The 21,022-nt window shown below is 42.1% G+C and overlaps 2 protein-coding genes across 2 annotated transcripts; both read right to left on the bottom strand.

The window, feature by feature from the left end:
• Positions 1-209: 209 nt before the first annotated feature.
• LOC118414278 (ER membrane protein complex subunit 7-like) lies at positions 210-3,456 on the bottom strand. Its single transcript, XM_035818210.1, has 4 exons — positions 3,149-3,456; positions 2,388-2,643; positions 1,920-2,000; positions 210-1,183 (listed from the first exon to the last, which is right to left on the bottom strand). Exons 1-4 carry the CDS (start codon positions 3,418-3,420, stop codon positions 1,049-1,051), a joined length of 744 nt encoding a protein of 247 aa, XP_035674103.1. The 5' UTR covers positions 3,421-3,456; the 3' UTR covers positions 210-1,048.
• A 4,450-nt stretch (positions 3,457-7,906) lies between these two features.
• On the bottom strand, positions 7,907-12,691 carry LOC118430462 (major facilitator superfamily domain-containing protein 6-like). The gene is made up of 4 exons (XM_035841340.1): positions 12,571-12,691; positions 10,562-11,896; positions 9,577-9,744; positions 7,907-9,273 (listed from the first exon to the last, which is right to left on the bottom strand). The coding sequence occupies exons 1-4, from the start codon at positions 12,680-12,682 to the stop codon at positions 9,182-9,184; spliced, it is 1,707 nt and encodes a 568-aa protein (XP_035697233.1). The 5' UTR covers positions 12,683-12,691; the 3' UTR covers positions 7,907-9,181.
• Positions 12,692-21,022: the final 8,331 nt, after the last annotated feature.

The raw sequence follows: 21,022 nt of genomic DNA, 5'->3' as shown, positions 1-21,022 counted from the left end.
CTGACCTTTGAGTTCTGTAAATTCATTAAGGTATGCGGGGAATTAATTTTGCAGTAGGATTTCTTCGAGAAACTGGTGTAGCATTTCTTCGAGAAAGTGGTGTAGCATTTCTTCTAAAACTTCCAGCACACAAAGAAATTTAATAAATGTAATGTGTGTAAACAAAGTTTCCTGGAAATTCTGAAATCCAGGAAACATCCATAAACAGGTTTCCTTGTTCAGAAATCAACACAAGCTTTTATTTGAAACACCACAGCAATGAAGGTAAACATGCTGAATAAATAACATTACCTCTTACACAATGTTACATTTGTTCTATGTCTGTATCACATGCAGATACAGAATGGAATTCTCAACTCTATGTGATTGAGATTTTGTCCCAGACCTATTCAGAATCATTTTACAGTATGCTAAATCTGAGTAGTAATTCTTCACATATGAATCAGAATCCTGTTACAGGAGAGACATCCTGTGTATTTGTCACATTTCAAAACACCTTTTTTTTTAAATTTCAATCCAAAAAGTGTTTACAGCAAAGTGAATGCAAGCTTGTACAAATTATCATTGACCTTTCACATTTTTTACATAACACCAGAAGTCTACACTTGAAGATATAGCAGCATGGGATCATGAGCTGACTTTAAAATTTAGACCCCTTTCCAAACCCCAGTGCCAATGCCAAAACTGCCCTAGTGAGAGCACAATCTGGCAGGAACGTGTGTGAACTGGGTAAAGGGAGTCAGGTGGTAAAACATAAGAAATGGTAATAAGTAAAACGTTATTACATAAGAAATGTTAAACCTGACCCTAGTTTTACCCAAAACTGGTGTTCCTGATAACAGATTTCACATGGCGCTAAAGGTTGGAAAGGGCCAAGTCAATTTTACCCCATGACAGATTTACTCGCTAGCAATAAGGTAAAATTCTGATCCTGAAATAACCTGTCCTCTAAACCCATGCAACTTCACTAGCAGTCATTAACCCCTCAGTACTCCTACTTTGATGTTGTTTGATACCCTTAGAATACTACAGGTTAACTCGGGCTTTCTCATTGTCTTCTTTTTACTTTTCTACTTGTTGTTGTTTTCTTGGTTTCACCACCACCAAACATCTTAGTGAAGAACTCTGACATGTCTGGTAGATCCTTGTTGGGGGACAGCATGTTCATTGACTGCTGCATCTCCTGAAAGGTATTGGAGGATGATATACAGTAAGCACATTTTCAGGATACAACTATACGTAAAAGTACATGTGATAATCAAATGTATACTATACTTATTTTTCCGTGACCCTATAACATTGTTACTCCACCTCATCTGGGTGATGTATTATTTTGACTGGCCATGTGTGTGCCTCTGTGATCATGATTCTTAATATACATGTACAAGTACAAAGAATACAGAACTTTGATATCCTTGCAATTACATGGAAAACAGTGAAAACATAATAGCTTCTTCACTGAAATAATTGACCCACAAATAAAAAGTCTGCAATATGATAAAACCAATGTTTTAATCTACAGTATTCATGATATGTTCTGGCACCATGTAAATCAACAGAGTTTAAGTTCAATGTGCAATTTGTTCAGATGACCTATCAATGGCCATTGGACATTGGTGCTGCAAGGGCCAAGTGGGTAGAGTGTAATGCCTTGCAGTCTGTAGGCTGTGAGTTTGATCCCCAGCGTAGTCATACCAAAGACTTTAAAATGGTACATGCTGCTTACTCTGCTTAGCACTCAGCATTAGTGATAGGGTATGGTACTGTAATTGAATATTTAACTCCACCACTACCAGTGGACTAGCCCCCTGCTGTAGTGACTGCACAAACTTGTGTGGCCCAGGACTAGAAATGGAGATGGGCTCTGCCAAATGCACCATTTTGTACAGGAAGGACTTTAACTATCATTGAGTACTCACCCTCTGCATCTCCGGGTCATTGGTGTTAATCATCTTAGGCAGGATGAGGAGGAGAACCAGTGGGAGGACCATCATGATCACCTGTAGTACAGAAACATCACAGTTTCATCAATCATCAAGATACAATCTCTCAAAAACCTGGAGCAAAGGATTGTTCATTTGGCAGCAGTGACTCTCCATTAAGTTTGTATATCATACTAGAAATCATCTATTATATTTAAAACATTCAACAAGCAGTAAAAACAGGTCTCATTTGACTGTTTACAACATTAATCAAGAATAATCCTGAAATCAGAGATACAGAGCCAAGTGATGTGATTTTTGCTATTTTCAAAATGTCAAAGTAGACTGCATTACATCTCATATATCTCCAAGGTCATCATTCTTCCCCAACACTGTCACACTGCTTTTCGACTGACTACCCCCGCAACATTATAATTTATACTCCCTGCACCCCTGTATACCCACCATATGGTTGAAGAGAAAGTCTGTTATCCTCCACTGTTCTCTTCTCTCAAAGTAGTTGATTCTGCCCTTGGACTTGAAGCGCAGGGGGTACGGCAGGGGGTCGTTCTTCTGGATCTGGAGCAGGTTGACCTTCCTGGCCCTGATCTTGCCCTTGGCAGTGACGTCCACTCTTGCCGGTTCAAAAGCCCAGGTTGGGCTGACCACCTCCACCACAAAGGACCCTGATGGCACGTACAGGGAAAAACTACCGTCCATCCTGTCAGGAACAATAAAGGAGTAAAGTCAAACACGGAATGAAATACCATCATGATGAATTAAGTACATCACGTATATTGCAAATATTGAAATGTTCACTGTAAAATCAAGGAGTTTGGTAAAATCTTTTAGTTTTTGCAGTTTTCATATTGACCTCTCTGTCGTGGATTCATCACAACACAAATATGCATCTCGTTGTATTGTTATTGAACTACAGAATTGTTTTAACATGAAACACTATGAAAACTTGCTTGCCCTCCTACTGTATGAATTTATAGCACATACCGGGAAGTTTTCACAGCTGATGATGTTCACTACAATATACATTTGGTAACAGGTTCCAATGTTGTTGTTTTTTTCCCCTTGTAGCCTGATATAAGCATTTTTGTTCTGAATATCAGAAAGCACAAGATAAAATTAGTATCATGTCATTATTATTCTGGACCATTCTGCAGCTCTGCCTTTCCCATAGGTAAACCTAATAATCGTGTAATCAGGGTCCTTACCTGAAGAACCCAAGATATGCCCCGTGGTCTACGATGATCTTGGCGTCTCCTATCCACTCCAGTGTCTTGAGCCCGGGTACCATCGCCTTCCCCTCGACTTTAAAAGTTGTCGGCGCTGCGCCGGTTCCATTTTCCTCCTCCCAACCCGCTGATGACGACACCGCCCCTCCCCCTACTGACACGTCTTCTTGCGATAAAACACGTCCAACAGCAGCTAGGTTCATTAAAACCAACAGTATGAGGTAACTTTGTCCTCCTTTCGCGATCTCCATCGTTTTCTGACAGTCACAAGCTTCTTTTAAGTTAAAATCCGTGTTCAAACAGCGCGTTCCTTCTTGTCTTCCACGGCCTCTCACTCAGGTCTCACAGGACCGGTGCGAACTGCATGATGGGGTATTTGGCACAGTCCACTACAGCTGACGGGGGAGGGTTGGTCTACTCTCCAAGCAGATCCTACGGTAGCATATCAAAGATAGTATCAAAAGCTGGCAAAGGAGTGTAGCCGGGCTAGGAGTAGAATAGCTTTGGGCTATTTTAGAAGAGTGGGGGAAACTGAAAAAAAACCCGGAGATTTACAAGTACATCTAACATGGCTAACTACAAAAACTGGTTAAACATATCAATTCACTAACGTTAACTCCTAGTATCGTATGCAAATGTCACTCAAATGTAAATTATTATCATTTTTGCATAATTCCCTATGGTAAGAGAATGTATATATTAAGTCAAACTGTAAAATATACCCTGAAAGAGTTACACATCCTCGAGGAGCTATTTTTGCGTGAAACATCAGCGTGGAAAATTCCCCCTCCTCACTTTGCTGTCCTTGAAACGAAAAGACCACAACATTGTATGTAACGTTAGGCAGTAATTGCATTCTTGTGCAAGCGTAAGGTTCGACTTTGTTTTGGTACTTTGTCTTTGGCACTTAAAGTTTTGCAGATTTGATGAAAGAGCGAAGCGTTTTGTGATTCTTTTGTGATTTTGTAATGTACATTACCAAAATGGAGGTCCTTTCTAACGTTAAAGAGGTTTTGAAAAGCTTCGAATTCATCAATCTATGTAACGTTAACATCATGACAATCTGACGATTCATCAACCCCTCTTGAGTTGTTCAAAGTCTCTCGAAACAATCTTTCGGATATCGAACCCTGCAATTAAAAAAAGCTGCTTGCCAAACCTATATGTCACTTCTTCACAAATCTGCCATTAAGAGTCTAGTAACGTTACCATAGCCTGTCCAGAACACAGAAAGTCGCTAAGCCCATAATGGGACTTTTCCTGTATTTTACTATGGAGGGACACGAACACTTACATTTGAATTGCAAACAAACTTTTAAGCACCGCACCTTTTATACCTGGTATAAGAATGTCCCAACATGATATAAAAACACATTCTAGGTCTTTTCTGAAAAAAATATCCTTCCGTCCACTGATACTGGCATGCACCATATCATTCAGATGTCCCCTTCCAATATAGGATATTACACACAAAATCGAGGTTTTTCTTTTGCAAACAAAACTGATCTATTGCCTCTTCTTCCACTGCTAAATATCCACGGTTCTTGACAAAATTCTCCAAGTGAAAAGATTATAATTTTCCAAATTAAAGGACTATGTTAGTCTCTATTTGTCCCTGGATACAAAGGAATCGAGGAAATGATCTATGTTGGCGGGGAATCGGACTCAGTCTTTCTGATACCTCAGTCTGATGTCTCTCTTTCTTAACAGGGAGAATGTCCAGCAAGCTAAAGATAAGGCTGGTTCTTCTACTGATCATCCTAAAATCTGGACCAACCACACCATGTAGCAGCAGCTGTCCATCATACTGTGTCTGCACCAACAGAGGCCTTAGTAGTGTTCCTCAAAATCTACCTACAAGTATCAAAACCCTTCAATTAGGGCGCAATGCCATCACAAGCCTATCTTCGCCTGATCTCTCAAGGTACAGCAGTTTGACAACACTCTTGGCCGACGGTAACCAGATAGCTATTGTACAGCCTGGGGCATTTTCAAATCTTATTCATCTTGAACGTTTGTACCTTACTCATAATAAACTATCGAGTATTCAGGCTGGTGTATTCACAAATATACCCAAGCTGACAGAACTGTTCCTACGCCACAACAATATATCCAGCATTCCGTCTAGTGCAATCTCAAATCTACCCAGTCTTGAAATGTTGACTCTGTTAGGCAACAGCGTGTCCTACATTCAGCCTGGCGCATTCACAAATGTACCCAAGCTTGAACGATTGTACTTGAGTCGGAATCATCTAACTAACATTCATCCTGAGTCATTCGCAAATCTACCAAGGATCCGAACGCTGGACCTGAGCAAAAATCGGATAGCTAACATTGAGTCTGATACATTCTCAAAGATACCGACGCTGCGAGAGTTGGACCTTGAGTCCAACCAGATATCTGTCATTCAACCGGGTACATTTTCACACCTACGCCAGCTCGAAGAATTGGAGATGGCCTCAAACCAGATAACTAACATTATGCCTGGTGCATTCTCAAACCTTCTTAAGCTCGAACATTTAGAACTACCATATAACCATATACATAAGATTAAACCCGGTACACTTTCAAATCTCCCAAGCCTACAAGAGCTATGCCTAGAATATAACCAAATCACTATCATTCAGCCTGACACATTTTCAAACCTACCCAAGGATACTATTTTGATCTGGCACAACAACCCCTGGCAGTGTGATTGTAGGATGGCTGCCTTCAGGTCATGGATGGCCGGGTCTCAGTTGTTTGAAAACGAAATCATTTGTGAAGAACCCAGTAACTTCCGTGGGCTAAAGCTTCAAGATTTAGAGCCCGAAAATTTGACCTGTGAAAAACCGACAGTCATTAGTTTTCAAAGAAGAAAAGATATCACGCTGATTCGTGGGAAAGCATTGAACTTGGACTGCAAAGCGTCGGGAATTCCTAAACCAGACATAACGGTCATTATTCCATCCGGACGAAACGCAACAGTTGAGTCAGATAAGAGAGTTATCGTGAATGAGAACGGTACCATCATTGTAAGGGATCTTACTAAAGCAGATTCTGGTTTATACGTCTGCATTGCAGCAAATCATGTCGGCTCTACATTTGCTACACTGTCTGTTGATATTATAATTCCAACATTTGCAATATCAACAACTTCAACACTTGGCACCCTGCCTGCTGATGGTAACATGTCATCAGCCATATCAACAACTTCACAATATGGTGATAGAAACACTTCTGCTGCCATTAGCCCGGCAATATTTGCGACACTGTCTGAACACCCAATCACTTTGAGGTTTGAGAGGATCAAGAATAACACATTGTTTTGGTGTGTCACTCTCCGTTTAGTGTATAAAGGAATACCCTCATCAAACATTACGGTCATTCTCCCATCTGGACTCGACACAGGCGTTGATGAGTCAAGTGGGAGAGTAACTGTAGAGGTGAATGGTACAATTACTATTACAATAACAAATGTTACTGCGGCAAATGCCGATCTGTACAGCTACATTGCAATGAGTCCTGCTGGATCCACATCTGCCACACTAACTGTTGACATCAAAGGCCCATCTTCAGTTTTCTCCCAGTTTGCTTCGTCTGCATCCTCTCCGACTGACCAGGCAGAAATCAGTACTGACTCGGTAGAGATTTCCCTGTCGATTGGTCTTGGTGCCATTGCTGCAATGCTGAGTATATTTGGCGTTGTTTTCGCCCTGTTTCGCCGTAGGTCCAGAAAGCCTCCTTTGGTCTGTGCACTTGCTTCTATTCCTAACAATATGAACACAGTTGTGATAAATGGCAAAGATATACAAGGGCAGGAGGGTGGATTGCCAACCCCTGGCAACACCCACTACCCCGCTAGTACAAGTGACCAAGCTAATATGTATGAGAATAGCGAGGAAGTAGGAACAACTGATCAGGCTCTCATATACGAGAATGGCGAAGTATTGGAAACAAGTGCAACCAAACAAGCTAACAAACACGAGGATGATAAGTTAGCAGGTCCTCCCGCTCGAGGAACTGTAGGTCCAAAGGTAGAACATCCACCTGAATCGGCACTTCAGGCAGTTAACGTTACAGTCCATAGGCCATTTACATGTGAAAATAATGACGAGGAGACATCACACCTTGATGACAAGCACGTGGATGAGAATACTGAAAACTCTCAGGCCATCAATAGGTATGCAGGTGAGGAGACAGAAACTACTCCTTCTCAGTTTAACATTGAAGATGGCGACGAGGCTGATGAGGCAGAACTAGATGCTTCATCTCAGTTTATCTATGGGAATGCCAATGGTGGAGCAATGTCCACTGCCTCAACAGCCATCTACAAGAATAATCGTAAAAAGGCAAAATCTGTTGCTTGTCGTGTCATCTATGGGAACGATGATGGTGACATGGCAGTATCTACTCCTCCTCGGTTGGACCGTAAGTCTGGCAATGAGACTGAGGCAGTATCATATGCTTCTTCTCAGTTTATATATGAGAATCAAAAGGAGGAAGCAGTGTCCGCAGCCTCATCAGCCATATACAGGAATAACGACAAACAGGCAAAACCTGCTGCTTCAGATGTCATCTATGGAAATGACGACGGGCAGGCAGCAGACGATGCTCCTCAGTTAGTGTATGAAAATAATGATATCTAATACCTGTCCCAGGAGAGTCCATCTAAAATACGTTATGAACAGTAAAATACGTTATGAAGATTTATCGTGGTAAAACGTCTTTGGAAATTTTACAGTTTATCGTGGTAAAACGTCTTTGTACATAGTAATTTTCTTCAAATTTACCAAAATCAGAACACGGAGATTCTTCAATGATACATGACGAACAGATCTGAAGCTACAGAGTCTACAATATAATAGAGAACCATAAAGAGCATTCATGTCAAACATAATGAAAGGTACCATTCACGTCATGTAGAATGTAATTTTCTGGTGCGTGCTTTTCATTTGTTAATCAAATGAAACATGTTTATAGACATGTTAACGTTTGTATGCAATCTACTCCCAGACACTTCGACAAAATGGGGAGCATGGACACTGATCTTTAGTCATACGTGGAAAAAATATTTGATTCATTTTTATCATGAACATAATACTAGTAATATAGAGTTATACATTTCCACGTGTGTTTTAACGCTATTTCACATTTATCCTAATCATTACTCTTATCCAATGTATACGTAGGCCTAGGGCTGAAATGTTTTTGCACGTATACTAGTAGTTTGTGAAACACGCGTTTAGTATACATCCTGGATAAGAAAGTTTTTTTGCCAAGAATTTAATTGATTTGATGTCAGCGGCTACTAGCATGTCTAAAAGGCTTTAATCTGACACAAACATCTGTATAAGTCTGCATCGCAGGCATGTAAATGTGCAATTGTACCAAGTATCATCTTTGAACGTCATGTACATGTATGTAACAAGTTGGAGGGACTTACAGGATGTTGATGTTAATTCCTAGCGTGACCACACTGTCTTTTCATTACAATAATTCGTATGGCTGCAACACCCTCTGTGTTTCCTTTTTGGTTTTATTTATTAATTTCTGTTCTGTATCATAAGATCACAATCAATGCTAGCAATTCGTGTATTTCATAGGTTTGGTCTTTGGTTTTATAGAAGGTAATAGATTTTTGTAATGTAAATCCATCGCAATGAGTTAACAACCCCATTTAGTGTATACGCATAACATATAGATTAAACCATAGCCATAGACGAACAAAGCACACAGCTTGTGTGGAAGCCACATTGGATGTTAGAAGGGATGCGAACACGTTTCATCAGGTGTACCCTTTTTTTAAGAATGAAACTTACGTCCATATTTGTGCACATTATCTTATCAATCCACGTGCATGTTATTACAGAATCCTATCTTTAAATGCTTTTGTCGTCGGGGCAGGCTTTGTCAAAAAGGGAACGGCCATGAGGGTTTGTGCTTCAAAGCGATTTGTGTCAGCTTTGCTTCTGATAAAGTAGCATGACGCAAACTGATGTGAACATGATGTCAGTGACGATGTCATCCGCGTTACACTGACGTCACTCTCTCTACGTCACACCTTCCGTGCGTACTATCGACGTCAACTGCAGGGTTCTCCACTCCTCGATTACGTGCTGCATCTGGTAGGAAACATGAAACAGATGCTATAAAATCAGTACAATGATCAAACGGTTTATCTCAATGGACATGCACTTTTAATGTCTGCACGTCTGTAATGCCTGCACGATTGTGTGCTTTACATGCATATGATTTTTGTGTGATCTCTTTCAAAATGTTTCCAAAGTATTCAAAGGAATTCAAATAGATTCAAAATTCGGAAATTTTGGAAAAAATTATGACTGTTGGGGCTTATTACAGTTATTGTCTAAAAACCCTCGTGGTATCTCGGAGTGGACTCTGAGGAAATCTGAGGATCCGCACACCTTCAACCAGCTCTTTGTCGTCCGTGGGATGGTCTTCTTTAATGAACCTTGACACCCCAGTGTACACCACACAGGTGAAGAGACACACGCCTGCGTAGACACGGAACAGCACCACTCCTCCGTACTGCTCGAAAAGAGCGCCCCCTATCAGAGAGCCAGACGCCCAGCCTGGGGAAGGACCAACATCATTTTTTATAATAAATGGTCACTAATACGTTAGGTTGTTCGTAGAAGTAGTAACTTTTAGACTTTTGCGTGGTCGATTGGTCTCGCCTAACATGGTTTCTGTTATGTAGTAGAAGATATATGTACCTTGTACAATCGTTACGTAATAAAGTTTGTACTATGAAATCGTCCCCACGAGACTCTTTTGGTTGCTGAAAAAGTAGCAGAAGCTGGCCCTAAAGGTTGATTGATTGATTTTTCTAAGGAGCTACAAGTCTATATAGTTACAGATTTGCATTACTATTTTTTTCAGCAAAGAAAGTAGTTTGAAGAGGCAAAACAGATTTCAAACTAAAATGTCACATTGGATCTCCATTGCAATTGACCTACAGAGATAACTCTTAGTTTAGATCTAAAAAGTTGAAAGCTAGCTCAAAGTCAAATTGTAAGTTTAGGGGCAGGTCACATTAGATAATCGAAGATAAATCGTGCACATGTCGTAGAAAATTCATTTTTACGGAAAATGCGCGACCCTTGGTGATTGGTTCTGCATCAGCGTACTTGAAAATCCTTTAAAAACCGTACGATGAAAGACGACGAATGTGACAGTTCATACTGATTGCTGGCGTCATGCTATATATACTATACTAAGGGCAATACCGCATAACAATTTAGTCGTATTTGCTTGTAGGCTGGGCGATAGTTTCTTGTGGCAAGATTGCATGTCGTTCTGAATCTTCTTTATTTTTGTAAATCAAATGCAGTTGCACTTAACACTATTAAATTTCTATAAATACATCTTGAAAAAGAAGACACCTACCCACACCCATGAAGACGGCCCCCATGACCCCCTGCATCGTGGCCTCCATTCCCGGCGGGGCGATCTGACTGGCGTAGGTGGTGGAGGCGGCAAACATGGCGCCGTACGTGGTGCCGTGCAGAACCTCCACCGGGATGGCCCACCACGGGTTCACCAGCAGCGACAGGAAGAGGAAGCGCAGAGCAAAGCAGAACAGAGAGACTGAGAAAACACCTCTGTGACTGATCTTCTCAATAAGTCTACCCGAAAAGAAGAAAAACGGCACTTCTGCGATACAATTAACAGTCAAACATAGACCTAACAGAAGTTGGCTTCCTCCGAGGTCTTTTAGATACCAGAAAGCGAAAGTTTCCAAGACGCCAAACGAAGACCCCAAAACGAACAAAACCGATAAAAAGACAATCACATTATTTTTACAGATCAGTTTCCTTATGTGACGTGCCATATTTTCTGGCTCGGATTGGTCCCATCTTTTAAAGGTGAAGCCGACCAACAACAGGGTCACCGCGCCAAACGCCGCAAAGCTGTAGAACGCGAAGTCATAGTTAGACTGACCGCTTTCGTCTCCTAGAATGTCAGTAGAAAAACCAGAAACAGTTGCAAATATCCCCCAGCCCACGGAGCCCCATAGTCGCTGTCGCCCATACCCTTCTGTCTTCTCCTCACCCAGCGAGTGCATCGTGTAGGCATCAGACTGGGTTAGCACTGACGCGTGTAGAGAGAGACCAGGAACAAGCAGCAAGAAAAGAAACCAGAACGTCAAAGTCCAGCCTCCAACGGCTATCTCACTGTCGCCTTCACATGTTTCCTCGGTACATTGACAGACAGGACAGTCTGTAGCGGTTTCGTTTCCATGACAACACATGTACAGACTAGTCAAATTTATGGGCAGTTCTACGACACTTAGACAAGAAATCTGTTCTTTGACTTCATCTGCGGTTAAATGATTTGCTCCGTTTATACTAGAATTGCATGACGGTACATCGAAGGTACCTGACATGTTTTGTCCTGATATACAGGAATTAGTGAGTGTCGAAAGCAAGCCTGTAGTTTCAATACTGTAAGGGGTGCAGTTGTACTCATCATTTGACAGTAGTATAGTTGACGTCTGCACTGGGGGAACAAAGTAGGAGCAGAAAAGAAATGTCAAGCAGAGGAAAATAGACGCGAGCAGAACTTCCTTGTGTTTGCCGAGCCTGTCTGCTACAAACCCCAGGACGGGTTTGAAGAGGAAGCCCGCGAACGGCTGCGCCCCGCTGATGAGGCCGGCCTGGTAGGCAGGGACGCCGAGATGTCTGATGTACACGGGGATGTACGGCCACAGGCACGAGCTGGCTGCAACGGAAAACAAAGGACTTGCAACCATACCCATACATATAACAAGAGATGAACACAGTACCGTAGCGAAAATACAAATGGCTAACGTAACATTTCCACAAAGGGGCTCTGCCGGGCAGTTTGGGGGAACGAAAAGTACGACATAAAAGACAACAAAAACACAAAACTGACCAAAAATAATTCAACAGCCTTGTGCAATATTTTTTTCGTTTCCGCAAGCAGTCCGACCGGGCCCCGGGTAGAAAATGTGACGTACTCCTTGGTACGTAATGTTATGAAATAAGAAATACAACGAAACGCCGACCTAGTCTACAGTAGATCTATAGAAACCAATATATGAGTAGTTGATGTATATTTACCATGAGCTCAGGCTGTTCGGTCCAAGTCCCTGAAATCATTAAGGTTACCACATCGCCTATCCCCAGCTTCTATGCTCACGTTGAACTCATTCCATTCTCATCGACGAGCAGCGGACATTGTATGACATAGTCATTGACCACTTCAACACGCCACAACCAATATCAGTAAGGCAATGATACCCAGCGATAGGTAAGCTCAGAAACACCTGGGTGCAAAAACTGTACACAGCTTTACGCTTGCCAAGAAGAATACAGATACATTTCTCTGCCAGAACACTTAGTTTGACGTGTGGTTATTCGTCTATACTGTACCTGAATGGAAGAAAAAGTAGAAGCCTTTGACAGGTAGAAGCCCCCGGTTCACCTCACATGTTGGAATAGGAATGCGCCGGTGTGGACTTTCTTCGGAATCCATGCATGTCATGTCGGCTGCAGAAGGGTCTATGACGAATCGACCTTGTCTGTGTTCAAATAACAAACACAAAATGCTTGTATGTATGCAATGCATTGTTTCATAGACCATTTGGGTATGCCTCGTGTATAAAGTGGTTTGTACTTTGTACTTTGTCCTGTCACCAAAACTTAGTATGAGATGATTTCTGTCTTTCAGCACAAACGTAGTGTTCAGATATCGTCGTGTCCAGGTGTGTTTAGAAAAGTTCAAATAACTGTCATGTACTGTTGTCGTTGTATGTTTTCTTCTGTCATAGAACGATGCTTCTTAGTGAATTTTCCTGTGCTATAAGACATGCGGTCTAAACAACAAACTATGATACGGTTATCAACAACATTGCACGATCAAAACAAAATACCTTTGTCCAGCGATACCACTGTGAGAGCATACCTTGAGTCGGATTTGCATATTCTGTCTTGAAAATACAGTCAGCGGTCAGATCCGATGTAGAATATTGCTATGACTGGGCGGCATCACATGAGTCATGACCGGATAAACTGTGGCCTGGTTAGTAGACGGAGACGAGACTGATATAGACTGGACTTTGACCCAGCCTTTCCGTGTTTTTTTCGTACACCCAACTGTGCGTATGTAGCCTCTGATGCGTATTCATATGCACCAACTTAATTGGACAAGACCTCGAATTTTCTTGCTAACTGGCTTATAACAAAGTATGACTGAATATGTTGACTATCAGCCCCATTTTACAATATATTCACGAACGTGAGTTATGCAAACTGAGGGCATTGTCGGGACAAGCTCCGGATCCAGTGCTTGGGTAACAAAAAGATTGGCGTAGATCATTCTGGGCATTCGGTTCTATGGCAGCGTTACTGAAAATCTTTCGACAAAAGTTGATTGTAACGTTCTGACGAACGAGTGTGACCGTACCTAGCTACCTTGAGTTGGTGCAGTTAGAGGTTATTCCGCAAGGGGCAGACCGGCCTAGTTCTATTGACGGATTCTCTTTCTGACACCAGTTCATATGTATACAGAAGACAACTTATCTCCAATGTAACTATCTGGCTGATAGCAAAGCGTGCTCAACACTTATTGTATCTGCCCATTTGTGCATACATGTACATGCGTGTGCGTGTGTGTGTCTGCGTGTGCGTGTGTTTATCGACGTCACGAGTCCTGGAATACAATCCTTCCATGCACATGTATCCTGTCTTTCAGTCAAAACAGAGCTTTCATATCAAACAACTCATAATAACGTGGAGCTCTGCACGCATGCAACTACTTTTAAGCAGTTTCTAAAATAGCTGGAGATCCCAGACATGTTGAAGCAAGCTCCGTGATGAAAAATCGGAACAATTATCCTTATATTTACTCTGTTCGACTGAAGCAACAGCTTTCTTTTGATCCAAACAAGAGTGGTAGCTACACAAGTAGTATCTCTTTATTTGAAGGTCGCACTAAGCAGATGTAGGTTACAGTAAGTGTGCGAACGTGTGCAAACGGCGCTTGTTTTAGCCTCCGTAGCAGGATTTGATTTGGGCTTTTTGGTGGGCAAATGATATGCCTTCTTCTGATGCCATATCAGTCCGAACTGTACTCGTTTTCTTGTGGGATTTCCGCAGAGGATATAAAAATATCAGATAAAATAAATAAGGCATGCCATAAGCCCCCAAAATCCCGGCTAGCAGTGCCTTCTATTATAAAGGGTAACTTGTCCATTCTTGACAAACTCCTCGCTCATCGTTTGGCACACGCCTTGAGTGTGCCTGTACATGTACGTCTGATGGTGTCGGGTTCTGGCGCGGACTCGCAGCTGTGTTTGCATATGTGTTTGAGATACAAACGCGCTGGACCTGAACTTCGAGTTGTGTGTCCAATACTGCTCGCCATACCTCCGTGGACAGAAGATGTAAGAACATGGCCCTATTTCGTATCCTTGGCTTTATCTTCATCTGACAGACGTTTACTCACGCGTCGAGGCATTGTAGATATTTCATCAACCGCATTCGAAACATTATCTTTTGTACACTGCTTTATATCTGTGTCAATAATCATCCAGGTAAATTATTGCGTAATACAAAATAAATCAAGCAATTGGATAAATTCTCTAAAGCATCAGATTGCTCAGGTAGCATCCACAATGACTGGGAATGAGAACCTCAAATGTATCTCATCTGTGTCATTGACATGTGTAGTGTTATCTCCATGAAAAATGGAGATATAGTTTTAGGTGTGTCCGTGTGTCTGTCTGACTGTGTGTCCGTGTGTGTTTGTGTTTCCGGATATTTTTGGTCAGCATAACTCAAGAACCTCTAGATGGATTACGATGATATTTGGTATGTAAGTAGGTGTTAGGAAGACAAAGGTCAAGGTCAATTTTGGGCCGCCTGGTATGTGACCTTGGTACTGCAGCAAAAATTCGTTTTTTTTGTATCTTTTGAACTGGATGTGCTGGGGTCTTGATTTTTTGGTGGCAGATAGCTAATGACGTAAGGAATAGGTGGTGTATGTTTGGGTCCTCTAGCAGGTTGCTCTGGAACTGCAAGGGCGTTTTTTTAAATCTTCTTAGGAGGATAACTGAACAAGAGAACGACACATTTAGATGCTATTTGGTATAAAGGTAGTTTTAACATAGATGTTACATCCTTAAGTGCAAATTATGCAAACTTAATTTGCATAATTAATGAGGGAAATCTATATTTGTAGTGGTTTCCATTATAGGACTCAAATACCTGTAATATATGTAGTTTGTGGCTGGTGGAACATTAGCAGATAACAATTATGCAAATTCAAACCTAATTTGCATAATTGATATAAAAGTGCTATAATTCTTCTCAATGGTATATCATTGGACAATCAACATTTGGACCGGCATAAGTTATTTAAAGGTATACATAACCAAGCATAGATTATGTAAATGTGGAAGTAATTTGCATGATCGGACTATTTCATGGAGATCTGAGGTCTACGAACTCTTGTTGTATTTAGTTTTCTAGTCGAACAACATTCTCTTGGTTTCCACTAAAGTACAGTAGAACATTGAATACTCTCACTACAAGATATTGTGCCAAAGCTAACGACTGTAACAGCCCCATTGTAAAGAAGCATCATACGTGTGTATCGTAAAATCTAAGAAATAATGCAATTGATTTAACCCATAACCACCAATACCATCAATATAGTAACAAGCGCTCAGTTATATATTTTTCACGGAAAGCTATGAACAACTGAAAGGCCATTTGAGCACTAGGGAAAGCACCCCTTACTCCTCAACACTCAACACCATCATCGGAATCTATTATATCGCTGTTTGATATCAATTAATAAGAGGAGGTTGTTTGCGCCGGTAGCCATCAACCCATTCCTCTGCTGCTTAGTAGCTTATGCTAGGCTACTAGGTTACTATTTGTATAAAACGACATTGGAGAACTGCTTGTGCATCTGGCATGGTTGGGGTTTGATTACTGGCTTTGTGCCAAAGCCTTGTGACGTTGTTATTGCTTAGTCTCCTGACTGTTGAAAATGGTTTGTTTAACCATAGTAACTGTTCAAAGATTCAGGATGCGGCTCTATTCCGTACAGACCCTGTCCTTGGTCGCCACGATTACGGCATCCCTCTTCAAGCGGTCACTGAACCCAGTAAAACAAACATACACAGCCTTGTGTATAGCTGTACTAAAGGGTGGCCCTGTTTATAATTTCATCCACACCAACCGTCACAACACTTCTTCAATAATCATTTCCTCACGAAGTTGTGTTTGCCAATGCCTACATTGACAACTACATTTGTGCAACCACTCACAATGAAATTGGCGACAGACAAGGCTTTGTGTAACGTTACGTATATACATTTATTACAAGGCACACTTTTGCATACGTATAACTTAAAACATACAATGATATGATAACATTTAGCGTGAAGTATTCACGATGATTGTGCTAACAGCAACAATGGCAGATACAAGCTAACAGAAGAGTTCTTACAAAGTGCGTGATTCAGAAGGAATTTGCTATCTGCCACAATATGATTACATCAATCCTATAGCAATGTGATATCCTGCTTTTGAAAGATCTAACAAAATAGATTACAATGTACAGATTTGTGTAGCACACTTTGGTTACTTCGAGAGCAATCAAGCCTCCCTAACCCTCTCAACGTACAAGCTTCTTATTATAACATCAAACAACTCAAAACAACGTGGTGCCTCGCACGTATGCAACGTGCTCAGGGGAGGTTCAAGCAAGGCCGAGCGACAATCAGAAAAATCAGGCTGTCTCTAACCTGTGAACAAACATTGCTTCCAAGGACCACAATTTGTCACCACTCCCTTTACAAGAGGTAGGCAGTGCATACATTGTTGGCGGTGCACCCGCCTGTACTTAGTCAACACACTGACAAGCAATTACAGAGGATAAATTATTTCTTCAAGGCTGGCTTTTACCCAAATAAACAATCTTCACTAAACATGTCTGAAATCGTGTGTTTGGTTCGAGTTCTATAGTCGTAAAGAAAATACAAAATGCAGTGCAGCATTTCTACAATTGTTTTACATCTACATTTTCATTCGAGTGACACAGATAAAAACAATCTTGTGTTGTGTTGTTTTGTACATGATACCTGATCACACACGCAGGTGACCTAATGTTGGCATGGCGCCAACTTCGGACAGATGACGCCATGTGCGGTGTGCGTTCAAAACACGTACGGCGATGTTTCATGTCAACAATACGCCTGGTTCATTTTAGTGGTTGTTTTTTGTTTGAATTTCCAAACGCAGTGACGTTATCGGTCTATTTTGAACGGAAAATCGTTTAAAACCTATGATAATGTTTTGTATTTTTTAATTATATGATAAATCAGAGAATGTCCATTTAGTTTACTCTTCTGAGAACGATACGACGACATTGCAAAATTTGCACACATCTGCATAAACATGCAACACAGCTATATTAAACGCATCAGTTAAATAGAATATCTCACAACTATGTACAATGTTACTATTTGTTCACGAAGTCCAACTGATCCTCATGTTAGACAGTTTGTGACATCCACTGTTTGATAGTTTTATCGAGTATTTCCAACCAATTTTTGTGATCGACAATTACAACTGCACAACAAATTATACAGATTTACAATCATTATACAATTATGTTAGCTAGTCAACATTACATCATAGAAACAAAGCGCTTCTTATTACATATGTCCTTTATGGCTTTCTTTTATGCCGGGAGGGGTTTGAACTCACACCGATACTTAACGTATTCATTAATCTATTCATTTACTAAATGTATTTACAATCTTGTTTATTTAATATTCTACTTTCCATTATACAAGTGGTGGCGTTAATATAAGTTGCCAAAACTTGAGGTCACCGCCACTACGTCTCTTTACGTTAATTTGTACCTTTTCATATGTTATCTTTTTGAATGAAAGAAATTATACAAGTGTCTCTTGACAAGACATACACAGGTATTCGAATACATAGCTGTAAGGCCCTTTTCCACTAGGCGGCGATCAATGAGAGACCATACAGTGATCAAAATCACTTGACTTCATAATTGAAACATGATGGAAGATGTTAAAGTATGGTTACGTTCCAAAGACATCAAAACACACAAAACGTAAACAAACCAGATCTTTATCTTTGAGATTCGCTGAGGTCTGTAAAATTTCTGGTCTCTTAGCGGTCACATGCTCTAGTGGAAAGAGGGATTCAAACAAAGTAGCAGCAACGTCTATGGTACAAATATACAGGGTTGGTTAAATATGAAAAGGAGCATTATTACGTTCTTTATGAGGACGGTGGGCACTATGAAACTGCTAGCTACGGGTGTTGAGGAGGAAAATTATGAAATCAAATCAAAGTGTATGTACATGTTTTTTCTCTTACCTTTTGTTTTACTACAAAAATGTGGTCAATATTCAAATGTCCCATCTAGTTCGACCTACTGGAATGATTCGGTCGGCCATGTCCACTGAATGGAAGATATGAAAGACTGTCATTGCTTGTTCACCATGGATAGAATCGTGTGGATTCCTAGCATCTCGTTGAAGTTGGACTGCACCACGTTGTCAAACTGGCCCTGGTAGTCCACCTCGTAGCCTTGGTACTGCGCTGGGATCGGGCTTTTCTTCATGTGCTTCTTGTGGTGATGGTGGTGGTTGGTGTCGTGCGCCTCGCCGCCCGCTGTCTGGTCAGTACCACCGTCGCCGTCGGTGAAAAAGACCTGATCGCCGTCCACTACGATGCCAGGTGGGAAGTCGGCTATCCCCTCTGAACTCAGCGACAGTTTCGCCATATTTTCCTCCGCTGAAGACACCGACTCCTTGCTACCTTTCGTGCTGTTGGAACCTTTGGAAGAAGCCAGACTGGCTTGCGATCCTTTCGGTGACTTTTTCAGGTTGTCCAACGATCCGGTTTTCTTTCCTCTGTTGGCTGCCCGGTTCCGTGTGGGCATAGAATTCACCCGTGGCCGCGGATCGGCGTTAGTGTTGGCCCCCTTGCCTCTCTCCAGAGCGATCCGCCGCAGGTCTGTCTCCACCTCGGAGTGGGTGCTTGCCCGAGTGCGTCTCGGGGGTGCAGGGCTGCTTGACGTGGAGCTGGGGGAACGGGTTGGGGACGTGAGCTGTGATTTCTTGTTCGGTATCGCGATTGGCTTGCTCTCCGAAACGGACCTTGTCAGCCTCCTGGCCGACGATGGCATACTTTGCAGGACGCCCGGCTCGCTGTTGACCTTGGCGGCGTCGACTAGCATCCTTGGCGCGGGCGGCGGGGATAGCGACCCGTCCACCTGCTGGTTCTTGCCCCTCGGCTTCCGTACAAGCCGCGGACTGGCGTAATGGCTAGGGAAACTCTTGGGGTTCGGTCTCTTCACGCCGGGGTCGGTTCGATCCATGATGCTTGTGCCCATGCGAAAGTTGTACTCCTCTCTGAGACGCTCAAGGCGTTCCTTTCTCTCTTGTTCCTTGAGGTCCTTCTCCTCTTGTTTTTGTCTCTCCAACTCAGTCTTCAGACTTTGTGTGCTGCTGGACCGCACCAACATCTTTTCATTGGGCCCCATCACAGACATGTTTGTTATTCAATAAATCAATCGGTCCGTTGACGAAATGAGGAACTCTTGAGGGGCGACAAACGCTTACGTGCACCTATCAACCCCAAACAACCGACTGGACTCGGCTAGTCGCGTCCTTGCTGTGGCCAAGTGTAATTGCAATGCTACCTGGTCAACCACGCACAAAGCAATAATACACTGGGTATTTGGTACACAGGGAGTCATATTCTTCGCGACTTTGTTTTGAGCCTACTCCGCACCACGTGCTGATCCTCACGACAGGTAAAATTACCGTATCGGTAACACTTTCCGTCGTAAACACCTTTGTCTCTGGCCGAGATGGGAGGGGCTTAGGCGGTGCCTTTTACTCACACCTATTGATCTCCACGGCTCGACAAAGGACGGGCAAATATCCTGTCAAAATAATGTATCGCTCACAAAGGTGTTTTCGCAGTGTCCAGGTTTCTGCTGGTAGCAGCCGACGCGACCTGCCATCCGCAACAATAACAGTTGCCCACGAGTTTGAGGTCAACTTGAACACAGGAGCAAGGGCAGGGCGTCATAATGTTACATGCGTCACTTCTAACTTTTCAAATCCTTGTCAACGTTACAATCTGCACGTACTGTGTGGATATTTATGTAATACAAGAAGAAGGATGGTTCTACCAGGAGGGGTTGTTGTAAAATTTGTTTTCGCCTCGTTACGTTCTCAAGACGGGTGGTGAAAGGAGAGACAGACGGTTGAAAACGTTTGAGAAATGTTGAGCTGTTTGTAGTGTAATGTCGATACCCTTTGTGTAAACACGTGACGCATATTGCTGAGAGTATCGCCTGTCCGTCACGTCTGGTGGCCTACATTTGACAAATGTCTCCAGTCACGTGCTGGAGTGTAGTACCTCTCCTTTCCAAGGGGTCTAAAACACCCAGCATAGGGAGATTGTATGGTGAAAGTTTGCCCAAAGGACAAAGGTTAAGACACTGTTACAATGAGCAGAAATCTATCGGCCGAGCCTGCAAGTTTTAATTAATGACATTTGAGGTAGTACCAAGAAGGTAAAAAAGGGCTCCTTGGTAGTACTACGGCCGCTATATTCTCTTATTAGTGGCAGTGATTTTGTTCGTCTGCCTATCTCCACTGAAAGTGGAAGTGGAAGAAGGCAAACGAAAGAAATCGAGGCCACGTTTTTCAACCCTCTGTCGCTTCTGGGAGACATTCGAGCAATCAACAACTATGGCCGAATACCATTGACTCTGTAACAGGGGCTTTAAGTCCAGCCTAATGTTTAGGTACTATCA

This window comes from Branchiostoma floridae, chromosome 1, assembly GCF_000003815.2.
Source record: "Branchiostoma floridae strain S238N-H82 chromosome 1, Bfl_VNyyK, whole genome shotgun sequence".
In the NCBI taxonomy this organism is placed as follows: Eukaryota; Metazoa; Chordata; class Leptocardii; order Amphioxiformes; family Branchiostomatidae; genus Branchiostoma; species Branchiostoma floridae.
Note: the sequence above shows the minus strand (reverse complement) of the source record. Positions and strands in the feature narration are given on the sequence as shown.